At 40.1% G+C, this 15,368-nt stretch overlaps 1 protein-coding gene across 2 annotated transcripts in view; it reads left to right on the forward strand.

Annotated features, from left to right (window-relative positions):
- LOC126412455 (putative mediator of RNA polymerase II transcription subunit 26) overlaps window positions 1–15,368 on the forward strand; it is a 277,940-nt gene that overhangs the window by 71,351 nt on the left and 191,221 nt on the right. For both annotated transcript variants that reach the window (XM_050082064.1, XM_050082063.1), the window contains one exon: window positions 7,696–8,089. In XM_050082064.1, the coding sequence (XP_049938021.1) occupies window positions 7,696–8,089 (394 nt within the window). The remainder of the gene's footprint in view (window positions 1–7,695; window positions 8,090–15,368) is intronic.

Genomic DNA, 15,368 nt, shown 5'->3' on the forward strand with positions numbered 1-15,368 from the left:
GTGGCCTGCAATATCTTTGTTGGGGAACCAGATGAAAATCTGAAAATTTCACAGTTACAGTGTATAATTTAAATATATCTATGATTACTTACTTTTTTATTGAAAATAAGCATCCTAATTACTTTATATTGTTCTCCTGTTATTTGGTTTTAGTACATTGCTCATTGAACATTTGAGAAATTTGTTCACTCAGTTTGGGTGTTAGATTATAAGTTTGCCCAGTAACAGTTGTAAATTCCATGGGAGACAGCTTCCTTAGTACATTTTGAAGTGGCATCCAAACTTGATCCGTCTCAATTTTTTTAAAAGATGTCCTTGGTCCTGGAGAGTGTTAAAATACAACATGTATATCTTGGTTTTGACAGATATTATCACCTTCGCCAATCCACCAATGTCTCCCTTGTCAAAAAACAGAGGGACAGAGTAAATGCTACCTCACCTGTGAGTTCGTAGTCTCATTATTGATAGCTCTGACCTTGGTCATATTTGGTGGCACTAGTGTTCAGTGTGTGTGTTATCTTTCCTTCATCAGTCCGAGAATCGAGGTTTTAAATTTGCATGTACATCGCCTTTCCGTTGCATTTTGCCTTGAAAATGACGGGGTGTTCTCCCGCCAAAATATCGGTGGTCGTTGAAAGTGTTACCTGGCTGAATTCCCGGAAGTTATTTGCAATAGCAAGGCAGGCTTGTTTGCCTGGACAATCTTCACATTTTTCCTTGATCATACAATTGTAACTGTCAATATTGCGTATCATAACTGCCAAAAGGTCTTTATAGTCAAATCTAAGATTGGCCCCGTCTATCATCAACTTTATGTTCTGATGATACAAACAAACACAAACATTATGGGTGCCAGATGCCCCTGCAGCAATACACCATCTTGGTTTCAACTCGCAAAACTTTGATCTTCCAATTTTAATGTCAGCATTTTCTTTTTTAAATTCAGTGACTAGTTCATTTAAATTACACAGTTAACCTTTTTTGTCTTTGAATCTTAGAACCATTTTCTCTCACAGAAAAATAGTCTTTTTGTGCCAGACGTCAAATGGCTGTTATTGTCGTCATAATACTTAATAAATTTATTGTGTTTTCATCTACCAAATTAGATGCACTTTTCTTTTGTAATGCTGGTAAAATTCCCTGTTCTTTTACTAATTGCCTTGTTAATTAACAAGATGTTCTGACACATTAAATTCATCACTGACTTTTGCTCGACTCCAAGAATTCCGCAGTAAACTAGTGATCTTAATTTTATCCTCTTTGTGTGAAGTACTGCATTTAGTTTTTAGTTTTTCTATCAGTTAATCATATTCAGGTGGTGAAGTTTTAGAACTTCCATCTGTTTTAGTACAAATTGTATTTTGAAATGAAACTTCCAAATTCTTTTTGACTGTAACTGCCATTTTCTCAATTTTTGTAATCGAGGCACTTGGTCTTTTATCTTGACTTAGTTTCATAATTTAACTAGCAGGCGATATATCCAGGATTTCACAAGCTGTATTTACTTTTTTAATGCTTGCTGATATGTCACAAAATTCTGTATCTGAGGTTTCACTATCCTTTCTCTTGTGAATTACAAATATCTTAGAATAATGTTGGACACAGTGATTTTCCTCGTATGAGACTGACAAAAGGACTTTTATTTTTAGAATAATGATCAAATGTTATTTTTCACAGACCTTTTGTTATAGGTTTCTTATGTTTCTCAAAAGGGTCCATGCTAGACTGACCAAAAAGGTGATGGAATTTTATTAAGTATTTCATTTCACGGTACTTGCATGCTAATTTGACCTCTGGGCTGACTTGTAAGTAAACCTTCACTTTTTCTTCTTCACTGTAATCTTCAATTAAAGTAATCTCTTTAGGATACACTCCATACACACTTTTATGACATGCTTCATTAATAACAACACCAACAGAACATCGAGACACCATTTTTCAACTGCACACTTAAAGAACCATTGTTGGTGTAAGGAGTAAGACAACAATCAGACTCGTATAGGCTTGCAGATGTAATTGTTAGCCTGCTGAAACCATTACCACAACATTGTTTCAACAAATAATCACTAACTAGTGTAATGTGGTGTGTTACGTTATGCAATTGGTACACTTTATTTGATTAGCCTACGAGATGTCGCAGATGTTAAAAAACGTATTTTTTACTTGTGTTTGTAATCTTTTTTCCTTAACTTCCAATTGAATCTCAAAGTTGAAATTTATACTGAAGTTTGATATCATCAAGGTCTATTAACTGTGAAATTTTCAGATTTTCATCTGGTCCCCTAACAAAGATATTGCAGGCCACAAAATGGAAAAATTAAAAAAAAAAAATCCCTTTTTAAAAATAAGTTTTTTTTTTTTTATTTAAGTGTAAGCTGCTCACCAGTGATACTATATAAAAAGTAACTATACTATACATTGTAATAGCAGAAAAAATATTAAAGCTGAGAAATTAATCTTTCTTTGGAAAACTACTGTTCAAAAATTGAGTTTTTTTAATTTGTGGCTGATGACGTTGAACTATTAAAAATATATTAATGAATACATTCAGGTAAGTGATAATGATGTTAGTTTGTAGCCCAGAGTGTGTTGAACTAAATGCATTTTATCTGAAAGGCTTAGGACAATCCACTACTGAATAATTGTAAAAAATGTTGATGCTTGCAAATATGAAATAATGCATGCAGCCTGGAACAAATACAGCAACCATTTCAAAATAATAAACAATAAATTTTTTATGGATTATTGACCCCTCTGTATGTGTGTGTGTGTATGGGGGGGGGCTGGAGCAGAAGCCTTGAAAATATATAATTTTGGGTAGTAGAGAACATTAACAAATATCGTCAAAGTCACCTTATACGAAAGTTCGAACACCTGTATTCGTTACCAGTGATTGTCATGAATGGAGGCACCATCACGACTGCATTTGTTGCTTCATCAAAACATAAACTGTTGTACATATTGAAGGGAGCAACATTTGTAGGATGTTTTCTGACAGTATCCATCGTGAGTCTAATACTGCCATGATGGAAATTGTTTTTTTATATATGATAGTTGTGCCAGTGCTTTGATGAAATCAACAAAGCACTTTTTAAGTAATAGGAGCAAACTGTGTCTGCGCTCAGACGTCTTCCATTGAGCAATTCAAACTGAGTGTAATTGGTAAAGATCTTAACTTTATATCTCTTTGATGTGGTCACTGGAGTAGTTTTTCATGTATGAGACACAGCAATCTTAATAAATATACGCAACTGAGCATAGGCCCCCCCCCCCCCCCCCCCCCCCCACACACACACACACGAAAAAATTAAAAATATGATGCACACAATTCAGATTAACACATACAGATTTCTCAGTGCAAACCTAATATGTATCATTTCTGTCCGTCCATTCACATTCTCATTTCCATTTCGGACTAACATGTCAGTTGAGACTATGGAACCAGAACAGATAATTGTGTTAAACAGCAACAGAACAGACTCTCCTCTGTTGCTTCTGTGCTGTTAACTGCTGTAACAAAAAGAGTGACGTTTTGACACCCCCCCCCCCCCCCCCCCACACACACACACACACACACACACACACACAAAGTTCAATGTATCATTGGGTCAAGTCGTCAGGAAAGATCCTGCTTGCTTATTTTGTCGTTGGATATTATATTAACAGAAGGTGTCATAATTCTTTTCAGTGTTAGTCCTCCTGTACCTCCACCTTCGCTATGCTATCTCCAGTTGAGGAAAGGTGCCAATTGTGAAGCAGTGTTTTTGAAACCCTCAAAGAAAAGGGCCTTTAGCTTTTGGATTCAAGGTCCCATACTAAGCTCCTGTTAATCAAGCACTAACATGTTTTCCGATGCAGCTGGTAAGAGGCTCATTCCTATAATCTCGATTTCTGCAGTCATATTTTTGCTTTATGAGGTGGGTGGTGAGTACATTCCTCCACAAAGAGGAGTAGTACTCAGCTTCATTAGAGCACGCGCGAGAGAGAGGAATTGTGGTGGAAAGGGATAACACTAATGGGGTTAAGAATAGGAGACAGGCTGATGAGACATGGTCACCATCTTTGAGGGAGACCTCCAGCGTGAGGGAAATTGTGGCATACCAGTTGGAATGCACCATATGTTGATTGAATTTTATATTCTGATGTGTGAGCAGTTGTTGGCTTTGGAAAGCATTACTTATCCCTTGTTTTAGGTAATATTGAGGTTATAAAATTTTGTGTAGTATTCAGAATCCTGCTCAGACTATCAAGATATTTCTGTGTGTAGAAGGTGGGTGGTTCATCATTATCTATTCCATCTGAATAATGTTTCATAAGTGTTACCGCTTTTACACTTAACTATTAACTGTAGTTTCAACAGAGACTCTAGTTTCTGTTTACACTCTTTCATGATTTGTGTGTGTATTATGTATTTTAAATGTACTTATATCATAGTGAAGACAGTAAGGCACTAAAAACCAAGGTGTTTTGCACCTAAAGTGCTAAAATTATCTGTTGTTAGTTGCAGGTTATTCCAGTAGCAGTTGTTAGTTCACATAAAGAACTCTTGTTTCTCACTGAAGGCTGAAAGTCTTAGGAGTAACATATGTAGGATGTTTCAGACTTTAGCCACTGTTGTGACAGGCAGTACGAATGGCCTTGCCACAGTGGTAACACTGATTCCCATCAGATAACCGAAATTAAGCACTGTCAGGCTTGGCCAGCACTTGGATGGTTCACTGCCCGTGTCTGTTTAGTGCTGTTGGCAAGTGGGGTGCACTAAGCCCTTCTGAGTCCAGTTTAGGAGCTACTTGATATAGTAGCAGTGGCACCGGTCAGGAAAACTGACAGTGGCCGGGAGAGTGGTGTGCCGATCGCATGCCCCTCTGTATCCACATCTGGTGATACCTAAGGGGTGAGAATGATGACACAGTGGATGGTTAGTACTGTTGGGCCTTCAAGGCCTGTTTGGATGATGATTTTTTTAAATAGACCATGTACTGTACTGATAGAAAGTTGTTCTGTTAAAATGTTGCTATATTCCTGTGTTTTAGACACATCTTATAAACTGAAAATTTGTGTGCTGTTGATTAAGATTGTGATGGAAGTTGCAGAATTATCAAGTCCTCTGTGTGGCAAGTATTGTCTGTGACTAACCATACGATTGAGGCATTGGGCCAGTTTTTGCTGGTACCCGGGTAACAAATGGTATGGTCCTTAGTTGAGGGTTTTCAGCCTTTTGTTACCTCTCAGGCTACCTTTTTATGAAACACAGACACCAAGTGCGATGGTAGTGCCACGAGAAAACAAGATCACACTTTTAATATTGAAGCTGAGAAATCACCATCCATGCCTGTAATGTCCGGGGCATAAGTGGTGGTTAACAGTGTCACTGTAGCAGTGTTCCACCCATAGGGAAATCTCCGGTCAAAGTGGCTGGCACAGTGGTGTGCAACTCACGATGAAGAGGCTGAAAAAGACTTCAGCAGCCCTACTGGAAGGAGATCATTTTAATACAGAAAATGTGAGCCTAAGATGTTCCCTCCCTGGCCACACCATGTGAGGAAAACAAATCCAAAAGAAAGGGGGGGGGGGGGGGAATACTCTCCTCAGTACCTGGTTTGCACGAAGACTGATAGTGAGTCCGTTTTGGCTGCAAATCATTGTTTCCTATAGTGTGTCTCAAAGATAAATTTGAGCAAGAAGCTACAGTTGACAAGATGCCACAGTTTACTCCTCATCAAACCAGTGACCAATGCCCAATTCAAAGGCATTACCTCCTGTGAGAAGATTGGCATCATTTCCATAACAGTTACATCTCACAAGAGACCAAATATGGTACGGGGTCTAATATTTCTCTGCGGCCTAACATTGCAGACAGATGAGGAATTGCTTTCCAACATAGAATAATGGGGCATCTGTCTCATCTCCCCTACTAACTCAACACTGTTTTGGGAATCTTTGTTCTCCTCTCTGGCCAGCAGTGACCTACTTGACAGCTCTCCTCATTGTTTTCTGGGGCCTATTTTTCAGACTGTCTCTATCCTGCATCTGACATCAGTCAGAAACTGGAGGAGGCAGAGGTATGGGCCACAGAATGATTTGCTCATCTCTCATCTTCTGTCCCAGTTTCTCACCTTGCTACATCTCAACCAAGTTAAAAGTGGTAAAGGGGGGAAAAAAGATGAATATGAATCTAGCAGTGCAACAGATTCCCCTCCTCCAAATCCAATCTCCCACTTCATATAGAATAGAAGTCATCCCTTCTTAACTGGTATTGCAGTTCGTACAGACATTATCCAGTGGACTTTGGCAAGCAGCCAAATGCCCAAGATGGAACAACAGCAGTATGAAAAGGATAGATTGTCGTCCAGCACATAGAGGAGGCGTTAAGTTTCAGACAGGCACAATGAAAAGACTGATAAATATTTAAGCTTTCAGACCAAAAAGGACTCTCTTAACTAAAAGCTAAAATGTTTAGTAGTATTTTCATTGTGCCTGCCCGCAACTCAATGCCTGCTGTGTGAGGTAAGTACCAGTCTATCCTCTTCATATTAATGCACCATAGAATTCATTACCACTGTCTTGTTGAAAACAGACACCTCTTTTCACTTTGTTCCAGTGATACGTATTGCCCTTTAGGAAAGTGAGTTTCCTGAAGCCCATACCCTACACCCACCCTATGCAATATTGTGTTTATTTAAAAAGTCAGGATCATCTAAAAATATCATTTGGTGCCAATGTTTTTATGCTGTTAGCTGCAAACATCTTTGGTTGAAAGGTGCCACTCTATACTGTGTTGTAAGCTATGGCTGTGTGCATGTGGACATCTGTGTACTTTACAATCTGTAACATATACACTTTCCTCCCCTCTACATGGATGATGATATGTCTTGAGAGAGTTATTCTGATCTCTCAGTTACCCTTGCCTTTCTCCACTTAAGAGACTCACAACCGTTATTGGGCATTGTCGAGATTACTGGCTAAGGCAAGTCAATGAAACAAGTGGCTCAGATTGTGAATTAAGTTTGTTGAATAATTTTGTTCAGTTGTCATCCATTGTTATTCCTTACAGTTACAACTTTTTTTGTGTTTTCATTACAGTTTGTAACAAAGGCCACTAATGTGTTGACACTTGTATGTGAAGTAACCTGCTCAAATATTGGTGGAAGAAAGTTCTATTATTAGTATATAACCAACAAGGGAAAGATATGCCATGCTAGTAATCTATCCTGCGTTAAATCTCCAGTTTCCATGCAATACCTTATGATGTGATAGTCTGCAGCACAGTTGATAATCTATGACGGGGGATATTAAATTAAAAGTGACACATAGTGCTATTCTAGATGGGGAAGCATTGTGAAAACACCTGATTTCCCCTTTTTATTTCCATTAATACCATACTCATCCATAACAACACAAATGCCAGACAGCGCAATGATCACTCTTTCACAAAATACAAAATCATTTTAGAAGAAATTGCAGGAAGGTACCAGGTAGTCTGTGACACTACAATCTTCTACAAGTTTACAGACGAGGATTCCCACATTGTTCCCAGCATGCACTGCCCAAATGGATATTGATAATTGCGTAAGGAGTGTTGCTGGACTGTTATTTACATATTGACAAATGTTTCGTGCCATGTTCAGAAAAGAGAATTTTATAGTAACTTACCATTTTCCACTTAAAAATGATAATCCCACATTTATGTTTCAGTCACAGCAACAGCCTCATCAAGAACAGCAACAGCAACAACAACACCAACAGCTGCAGTTGCTTTTACAGCAGTCACAGCAGCAACAACAAGCACCTCAAACTCAAGTTCAGAATCAAGTACAAGTACCAGCACCAGCAGTGCCCAGCCATGCATGCCTTACCTCGTTGTTGCAACAACACCATCAGCCACAGCACCATCAACAACAACAACAACAGCAGCAGCAGCAGCAGCAGCAGCAGCTGTCAGCCCAACAGCAAGAGCGAGAGCAACAGCGGAACCAAGAGGAAAACCATCTGCTGACTGACAACCCTGAAATTAGTGCTCTAGTAACCAGTCTTATGAACTCTGCTGACCAATACGAACAACAGCAGCAGCAACAGCAGCAGCAAGCAGGTAAACCAACTGATTTAACTGGTATTTACAGAATTTTTCTCTTCTTGTGGTTTCATTCAAGATCTGCATTTGAATGTGGCTTGTAGACCATAATGTACCTCAGAATGTCCTTTGAGAATTTTAAGGCAAGCACGTTATGTATCAGCGGACTTAATATGTTGTTGACTTACTTGATGTTGCTTCCCTTACCACAGTCCTCTTCCTCATACATCTGGGCCTGCCTCTCTTTCTCATTTCCTGTGAATTCGATTCTACTCCTGGTCGATTGGTCCATTCCTGCTTTCTCAGTGTGCACCCCAGCAGCCTCCACTTTCTCTCATATCTAGTTTGTTTTCCTCCAGAACTCCTCATTACTTTTTTTTTCTGGACACCAAACAGTCATGATGGGCTAGAGAAACCTATTTATGAAGCTCTGTAACTGTGATGTTATCTTCTTGGCTACTTTCCAGCTTTCACTGGTGTATTGGACAGCCTTCACATTTGCATTAACAATACAAATTTTAGTTTTGTGCATGATGGTTCTGTTCTGCCATTTTGTATAAAACTGCGTTATGAGAGAATTTGCCTTTCTTACGTCGTTCTCTGCATCTTCTCTAGCTCCACCTCTTCTGCCATCACACTACCCAGTGAGTTAACAGTTTGCACCTGCTGCCCCTCTACAAAGAGAGGCTCTTCCATGTTCCGAAAGTTTACTCAAATTTCCTTTGTCATATCTATATTTATTTTGTGGCCAGAACACTCTTCTTTTTTTAAAAGAGTTTAATTAATGTTTCTTATCTTTTAGCCTAGTACAACTGTGTTTTTGTTGTTGTGGTCTTCAGTCCTGAGGCTGGTTTGATGCAGCTCTCCATGCTACTCTATCCTGTGCAAGCTTCTTCATCTCCCAGTACTTACTGCAACCAACATCCTTCTGAATCTGCTTAGTGTATTCATCTCTTGGTCTCCCTCTACGATTTTTACCCTCCATGCTGCCCTCCAGTGCTAAATTTGTGATCCCTTGATGCCTAAGAACCTGTCCTACTAACCGGTCCCTTCTTCTTGTCAAGTTGTGCAACAAACTCCTCTTCTCCCCAATTCTATTCAACACCTCCTCATTAGTTATGTCATCTATCCATCTAATCTTCAGCATTCTTTTGTAGCACCACATTTCGAAAGCTTCTATTCTCTTCTTGTCCAAACTATGTTTCACTTCCATACATGGTTACACTCCATACAAATACTTTCAGAAACGACTTCCTGACACTTAAATCTATACTCGATGTTAACTAATTTCTCTTCTTCAGAAACGCTTTCCTTGCCATTGCCAGTCTACATTTTATATCCTCTCTACTTCGACCATCATCAGTTATTTTGCTCCCCAAATAGCAAAACTCCTTTACTACTTTGTGTCTCATTTCCTAATCTAATTCCTTCAGCATCACCCGACTTAATTCGACTACATTCCATTATCCTCGTTCTGCTTTTGTTGATTTTCATCTTATATCCTCCTTTCAAGACACTGTCCATTCCGTTCAACTGCTCTTCCAAGTCCTTTGCTGTCTCTGACAGAATTACAATGTCATTGGCGAACCTCAAAGTTTTTATTTCTTCTCAATGGATCTTAATACCTACTCCGAATTTTTGTTTTGTTTCCTTTACTGCTTGCCCAATATACAGATTGAATAACATCGGGGAGAGGCTACAACCCTGTCTCACTCCCTTCCCAACCACTGCTTCCCTTTCATGCCCCCGAGTCTTATAACTGCCATCTGGTTTCTGTACAAATTGTAAATAGCCTTTCGCTCCCTGTATTTTACTCCTGCCACCTTCAGAATTTGAAAGAGTGTATTCTAGTCAACATTGTCAAAAGCTTTCTCTAAGTGTACAAATACTAGAAACATAGTTTTGTGTTTCCTTAATCTATTTTTTAAGGTAATTCTTAGGGTCAGTATTGCCTCGCATGTTCCAACGTTTCAGCGGAATCCAAACTGATCTTCCCCGAGGTCGGCTTCTACCAGTTTTTCCATTCGTCTGTAAAGAATTCGTGTTAGTATTTTGCAGCTGTGACTTATTAAACTGATAGTTTGGTAATGTTCACATCTGTCAGCACCTGCTTTCTTTGAGATTGGATTTATTATATTCTTCTTGAAGTCTGAGGGTATTTCACCTGTCTCATACATCTTGCTCACCAGATGGTAGAGTTTTGTCAGGACTTGCGCTCCCAAGGCTCTCAGTAGTTCCAATGGAATGTTGTCTACTCCCGGGGCCTTGTTTCGACTCAGGTCTTTCAGTGCTCTGTCAAACTCTTCACGCAGTATCGTATCTCCCATTCATTCTTCATCCTCATCCTCTTCCCTTTCCATAATATTGTCCTCAAGTACATCACCCTTGTATAGACCCTCCATATACTCGTTCCACCTTTCTGCTTTCTCTTCTTTGCTTATAACTGGGTTTCTATCTGAGCTCTTTATATTCACACAAGTGGCTCTCTTTTCTCCAAAGGTCTTGTAGGCAGTATCTATCTTACCCCTCATGAGATAAGCCTCTGCATCCTTGCATTTGTCCTCTAGCCATCCCTGCTTAGCCATTTTGCACTTCTTGTTGTTCTCATTTTTGAGACGTTTGTATTCGTTTTTGCCTGCTTCATTAACTGCGTTTTTATATTTTCTCCTTTCATCAATTAAATTCAATATTTCTTCTGTTACCCAAGGATTTCTACTAGCCCTCATCTTTTTACCTACTTGTTCCTCTGCTGCCTTCACTACTTCATCCCTCAGAGCTACCCATTCTTCTTCTACTGTATTTCTTTCCCCCATTCCTGTCAATTGTTCCCTTACGCCCTCCCTGAAACTCTGTACAACCTCTTGTTTAGTCAGTTTATCCAGGTCCCACCTCCTTAAATTCCTACCTTTTTGCAGTTTCTTCAATTTTAATCTACAGTTCATAACCAATAGATTGTGGTCAGAGTCCACATCTGCCCCTGGAAGTGTCTTACAATTTAAAACCTGGTTCCTAAATCTCTGTCTTATCATTATATAATCTATCTGAAACCATCTAGTATCTGCAGGGTTCTTCCATGTATACAACCTTCTTTCATGATTCTTAAACCAAGTGTTAGCTATAATTAAGTAATGCTCTGTGCAAAATTCTACCAGACGGCTTTCTCTTTCATTTCTCACCCCCAATCCATATTCACCCACTATGTTTCCTTCTCTCCCTTTTCCTACTGTTGAATTCCAGTCACCTGTGACTATTAAATTTTCGTCTCCCTTCACTACCTGAATAATTTCTTTTATCTCATCATACTTTTCATCAATTTCTTCATCATCTGCAGAGCTAGTTGGCATATAAACTTGTACTACTGTAGTAGGCATGGGCTTTGTGTCTATCTTGACCACAATAATACGTTCACTATGATGTTTGTAGTAGCTTTCCCGCACTCCTATTTTTTTTATTCATTATTAAACCCACTCCTGCATTACCCCTATTTGATTTTGTGTTTATTACCCTGTATTCACCTGACCAAAAGTCTTGTTCCTCCTGCCACCGAACTTCACTAATTCCCACTATATCTAACTTTAACCTACCCATTTCCCTTTTTAAATTTTCTAACCTACCTGCCCGATTAAGGGATCTGACATTCCACGCTCCGATCCGTAGAACGCCAGTTTTCTTTCTCCTGATAACGACGTCCTCTTGAGTAGTCTCCGCCTGGAGATCCGAATGGGGGACTGTTTTACCTCTGGAATATTTTACCCAGGAGGACGCCATCATCATTTAACCATACAGTAAAGCTGCATGCCCTCGAGAAAAACTGTATCATCTGTGCTCCTCACACATTTGAAGCTGTAGCTGATGAGTCGTAATCGTCACCCCATTCTTGCTCAACAGGTACTTCACATCTTAAGTTCTTCATTAATAGCCGTTTGATGACATTGTACAGTTTCTTTATATTCCCCCATCTTGCTGTTTATTCTGATAACTGTCTCTGCTCATCTACCCAATTCCTTCTCTCCCTCCTAATCCCTATTTCCACTCTTTTGTTTGTCTCCATATATTATGTGTGTGCTTCAATCATCTGCCCACTTGTCTTACAAAGATTGAACTTTTGTTTTAGTTCTGTCTTTTGGTTAATTTCATTCGACGTGTCACAGAAATGGTGTGTCTTAAATCTTAAGATGTGCTCTCCAACACCTAGATAATTATCTCTTAAATATTGTGGAAACCTGCATCGATTCCTTCCTGCATGAAGTTTTCTACAGAGAGGTCCTGAAATCTGTGTTGTAGTTCAGGGACAAAGCTTTCTTTGACCTACTTACCAGATAGGACGAGAAGGATAGACTGGTTGTTGGGGGACTGCACTGGATGAGATTTGAAAACCTTAAGACTTAAAGGCGAAAGACAGGGTAATAATCAAGACAGAGATTACAGTCAAAACATTGTGCAAGAGTGAGTAAGAGGGGAAAGCTAAGTGCATTACATGTGATGGAGATGTGTGTGTGTGTGTGTGTGTGTGTGTGTGTGTGTGTGTGTGTGTGTGTGTGTGTGTTTTTGGGGGGGGGGGGATGTGGTAGGAAAAAATTGACAAGACAAAAAATAAAAGATTCAGAAAACTAAAACAGAATGAAGGAAGGAATAGTTACTGAGTAGAAATGCTGAGACCCATGAATTAGAGAAATAATTAATGTAAATTAAGGTCAGGTGAGTGGCAAGGACCAAGGACATGTTGCAAAACCTGTTCCCACCTGCAGAGTTCTGAGAAAATTGTGTCTGGGGGTAGAACCCTGATGGCCCAGTGGTGAAACACGCATTGAGGTCACAATTGCCATGTTGTGGAGCATGCTCTGCAAAAGGATATTGTGTGTTGTCAGTATATACTTTCACCTATGCCCATTCATCCTAAGTGATAACTTGATAGTAGACAAACCAGTGTAGAAGGCTGAGCAATGTTTACATAACAGCTGGTATATGACATTGTTGTTTAACCGGCAGCTCTCTATTTGATGTTATATGTTGTGCTAATTACAGGGGTTATATAGGTAGCAGGGCAAATCTTACAGAGGGGGTGGTCATAGGGGTAGAAGCCATAAGGTTGGAAAAAGAGTTGAGCGGCAGCAAAGGTTCTGAACATGATTTTGTAGACATTGGGCAGGAGGCAATGAAGAGTATTCTAGGTGTGACAGACAGTATGTCATACAGAATGCACCTCATTTCCAGGCATGATTTTGGGAAGTCATAGCCCTGTCGTAGGTGACTAACGTATTGAGAACCAGGATAATACTGAATGATGAGAGGAGTACTCCTAAGTTGTTTCTTGGGGGGGATCAGCAGTACCAGGACTGGGTGCGATGGCCCAGAAATCAGCTTCTGAACTATACTGGTGGGGTAATTATGTCCATTGAGGGCTGAGGTGAGAATGGTGTGATGTATGGCCGTAAAGAGTCTTCATGTGAACAGATATGTTTGCCCCGAATGCCAAGGCTTTATGGGAGGGATTGTTTGATGTAGAAAGGATACAAGCTGTCAGAATGTAGGTACTGTTGTTTGTTAATAGGTTTAATATGAGCAGAAGTGTGTAGCTGGCCCATGGTGAGGATGAGGTGAGCATCAAGGCAAGTGGCATTGATTTGCCCTATGCGCCCTGCTGCTTATACCAGCCATATAACTGGCAAAACATGTTCTATCAAAGGGAGAGCCACCTGCGAAATAACAAATGTTGTGTACCAGTTGTTGTGTAAAACTGGTCAGCCTTCTGCATTGGTATGAGTACCACCAAGTTATCAGTTAGGATGAATGCTCACAGACAAAGGGTGTATATTAGTACCACGCAGCATACTCTACAATGTGGCAGCCATGACCTGGGTGCCTTTTTCACATATGCCCATTAGATTCTTCCCCAAGACACCACTTTCTCAGAACTCTGCACTTGGGAACTGGTGTTACAATGTGTCCTTGGTCCTCTCCACTCACCTGGCCTTAGTTTACGTTAATTATTTTCTCTAATTTCGTTGATCTCAGCACTTCTTGTCAGTAACTATTCCGTTCTTCGTACTGTAGTTTTCTATATCATCTATTTTCTGCCCTGTCTGTTTTTTCCCTGAAATTCTGCCCACACACAAGCACCCACCTGCTCCTCCTGCCTCCCCCCCCCCCCCCCCCCCCCACACACACACACACACACACTCACATCCCCACCTACTCTGCCACCCACCCCCATCCCCAGCCCCCACGCACGTACACATTCTTCTGCCACATAATGTTCTTACCTTTCTGCTATTATAACCTCTTGCACAATGTTCTGTCAGTAATATCTGTCTTGCTTATTATCCTGTCTTCCACCTTTAAGCTCTAAGGTTTTCAAATCCCATTCAGAGCAGTTCCCAACAACCAGTCTTTCCTTCTCATCCCACCCGGTAAGTCTTCCCTGACCTGGGCTTCCGGGTAAGTTTTCCGAACTCTACATGTTTGCTAAACCTTACCAATCTTTTTCCTTCACCCCTCTTCCTTCCCCTTCAACATTTCTGCCAGAAGAAGAAACCACTGGCTCTAGACGCTTGCACATTTCTTAACTGCTTGTGTGTCTTTTCTCCTGCCACTGATTGGTGAGTAGATTTATTATCTATCCAGTTATTCTGTATTTTCAAAATCTGATTATTTTTGTTGATATTTTCATATTTTTGCAGAAAGTGTTGAAACCTAGGGCTGTGAGATCAGTTTAATTTACAGTAACATGATCAGGTGAAACCCATAATCTCTCTCGGCCTTCTGGGGGAACATTATACCTCCAAATGATTAGGTCATGATTGGTGAACATTGTAGTGACTACTACACTGTGAATCAACGTTTAATACAGTAACACTTTTTTATTGACATCAAAAGTAGAAGCACTGGCATACATTGATCCAGAGTAAACCAAACAAAGTCCAGTAGCAGATTGAAGATAGTCGTAGCGTAGATTACAAGAACACAATTATTATTGTGCACGTAGCAAAATGAAGAATGGAGCCCGGGCCGTAGCCTAAGTTAGCCACCATTGTTCAAATGGGTGCCAATTTGTGTGCTGTGAGCATCAGTGTGTGCGTCTGTGTCACAGATTGCTAGAGGGTAGCAGGTGATGGGCTAACGGATGAGCCTTGATGACATAGTGTGATGAGGTGAAGGCGGAAGTGGTGCAATGCTATTTGCAAAGACACATGTCAACTATGCACACTTTGATTGGCTGGAGGAGTAGCCATCAGAGGTGGAGATGCCTAGTAATATGTGGTAGTTACCGCACATGCATCTGTCAGCACTTCACCAT

Source organism: Schistocerca serialis, chromosome 7, assembly GCF_023864345.2.
Source record: "Schistocerca serialis cubense isolate TAMUIC-IGC-003099 chromosome 7, iqSchSeri2.2, whole genome shotgun sequence".
NCBI classification, from domain to species: Eukaryota; Metazoa; Arthropoda; class Insecta; order Orthoptera; family Acrididae; genus Schistocerca; species Schistocerca serialis.